Consider the following 2,707-nt stretch of genomic DNA (forward strand, 5'->3'; position numbering starts at 1 on the left):
CAAACAAAAACAAACCACAAAAAGAAAACCAAAAACAACAGCCAAAACTACACCAAAATCAACAACAAGAAAAACAAAAACAAAAACCCAGGAAACACAAAAAACACAAAATCATCAACAAAAACAAAATATACACAAAAAACCAAAAGGCAACAAACCACAAAAAACCCAAAACACAAACAAAATATAAAAACAAACCACAAAAATAAAAGCAAAATCATAAACAAAAGCAACAGCCAAAACTAGACAAAAACAACAACAAAACAAACAAACAAAAAACCCAGGAGACACAAAAAACACAAAATCATCAATAAAAGCAAAATACGCACAAAAATATAAATACAAAAGAATAAAATCAAAGCCACAACCAAAAGACCAAACAAAATAAACAAAAGCACCAATTCATTGACTAAGTCCAGCATTATAACATTATTTCTTGGACAAGTAGTCTCCTGTGGGTTGGACAGCAGCAGTTTCTAAGCTTGCAGTAGTTGCACCCATCCTAGAGATGGCATTAGGGCAGCAGTCCCACAGCCCATGATAGCACTATATTGAAGAGAGTGGGCTTCGTCCAGTCAGACAGCTCCTTCAGTGTTTCTAATCTCTTCAACTCATCCTCCTTGAGGTATATTAGAAACATGGATGGAAAAGTACAGGGCTGGGGACCATAGCAACCAGGTGGATGTTGTTACAGTAAGTGACTGTGCAGGATTTCCCATACCATCTTCTTCCTGAAGAAGGGCATGTCCTGCTGAGTAAAGGTGACAGGTTGGTCTCTAGCGATGTAATCTGCATATTTACAGGTAAACACCCCACAGTCACTCCCATTCAGTTGCTGAGGAATCTCCTCTGATGTCATACTGTATCTTTTCCACTCCAAAGGGTCCAGCTCGATGTTCCTTCTTGTCTTACTTTCGTTCTGTAGATACTGAAAGATGGTCTCACAGATTGAATTTCCTGACTGACCCATGGAGTCGAGGTACGCAATATTTTGTTTCCTTAAATCAATGACCACCAAGCTCCAGTGTACCTGCTGGTGGATAGGCACTATGATTACTTCTTTCTCAAAGATATCGACTCCTCGCGTCCACCTTTTTACAGAAGAGTAGCCACTGTGCTTCAGTTTGGGATAGAAGAACGTGCTGAATACGTGAAGAGCCGGGTAGCCCTGCTCTTCGTTTCTCTCCACGAGAAGGTTGAGATAAAAGTTAATGATGTCATCATTCAGCCACCGGCCACTCTCCAGGGTCTGTAGATCTTCTCGGGTGACTTGTAGCTTGAACCTACTGCTTAGGATGTCCTCTAGAGGTCCTGGACCCAATGCCTTCTTTATTTCTTCCTCCATTTCCTGTGTAAGATTAATGATCCGATCCACTTCTCTGCCTTTTTCCTTGTCCCCGAGAGGCTTTTTATTTGCAGCAAGTACTGGCGTCTTGTCGGGGAGTAAAGTACCTCTGCTACCACTATCCAGGTTGCTTTGCGCTGATGTTTCCGGTAAGTCTGGCCTGTGTGGATCGGCTCTTACATGGTCTACACACTGAAGGTCTGGAGGTAACCTTCTGTGCTTTTTCTGTGGGATGGGGTGATCGTTTTCCTCCAGGATGGAATAGGAGGAATAGGGACGCTTGCGACCCGTGCCCCCATCAGTAGGCTTCCTCTCCATTTCAGCCTGCTCTGGAGGTTCTTTCATATTCTGCAGGACTTTCTGTTTTCTTGGACTCTCCTCATGGAGTTTAAGGACATGACCCCTGCCTGGCTCTTCTTCCTGATGGTCCGGATGCTGTTGCTCCTGAGGGGTGGTCTTCTGAGCATCGCCAGGCTCTCTAAATACTGTCTCTGTTCCCTCCTGGAATTTCTTTCTCGGGACTTGTCCCAAATCTTCAGGCTCAGATTCTGCCCCCCTTTCACGCTGGAATTTGCGCTTTCGCGCTTTTCCTGCATCTTCGGGCTTCATCCCTATCCCAGGCATTTTAGATTGATTGTTCGAGGGTGTTGGTTCTCCTGTAGTTCTGCCTTTTTAGATTGAAGCAAAAGCAGTTGTGGGCCTGGCTCCAGGTGGGTTTTCTTGGGTTGATGTTCCTTGAGCCTGAAGAGTCCCTTCTTCCAACGCTTGGTGGGTCCAAGGAAGGAAAGCTATTAGCCTCTGAATGGCTCTTCTTTATAAAGAGTTGACTTTATGGGTCAGGGGTCCACTCTAGAAGACTCCAAGGTGAACTAAGAATACTTCAGAAGTATCCTTATAGGTAGCTGTAACCAGCTAAATATATACAACTTTGAAATAGGACCAATTGTCTTATTTCTTCACTAGTAAGTCACGAGGCCTAAGCCTAGCAGCGAAAGCATCGGAGGCAACCTCATGAATGATGTCTTACTCAGGGGGTTGCCCCTAGACACAGCCTTCAAGGTTCCATAGCTGGTTGTGATGTCACCTGAAAGACCCCAAAGCAACATTTTGGAGGGTAGATGCCCCCCCCAAACACAACCTGGGTCCAGGATTTCAGAGCTCCTTTGCTGGAGTGGGAAGTTTGAATGAATTGATACAAATTTAAGTCCCCGTGGCAGAGCACGGGGTTACCTAAGTCATCTCAGCTTAGTTCAGTTGGTCCTGAGTAGTACATTTGTCTTCTAGGAAACTGTCCCATCATGGCCAACTATAAAACCATAAGTGCCCCCTCAAATTATAAGTGACCTTCAAAATATGTGCTCA

The 2,707-nt window shown here is 44.3% G+C and overlaps 1 protein-coding gene across 1 annotated transcript; it reads right to left on the reverse strand.

Annotated features, from left to right (window-relative positions):
- Positions 1–673: 673 nt before the first annotated feature.
- LOC127666706 (sentrin-specific protease 2-like) lies at positions 674–1,954 on the reverse strand. Its single transcript, XM_052159656.1, has one exon. The coding sequence runs from the start codon at positions 1,952–1,954 to the stop codon at positions 689–691; it is 1,266 nt and encodes a 421-aa protein (XP_052015616.1). The 3' UTR covers positions 674–688.
- Positions 1,955–2,707: the final 753 nt, after the last annotated feature.

The sequence above is a fragment of the Apodemus sylvaticus genome, chromosome 16 (assembly GCF_947179515.1).
Source record: "Apodemus sylvaticus chromosome 16, mApoSyl1.1, whole genome shotgun sequence".
Taxonomy (NCBI): Eukaryota; Metazoa; Chordata; class Mammalia; order Rodentia; family Muridae; genus Apodemus; species Apodemus sylvaticus.

What these genes read in the sequence shown, in the direction of transcription:
- LOC127666706 (XM_052159656.1), bottom strand. Translation starts at nt 1,954, where the DNA reads ATGAAGCCCGAAGATGCAGGAAAAGCGCGAAAGCGCAAATTCCAGCGT.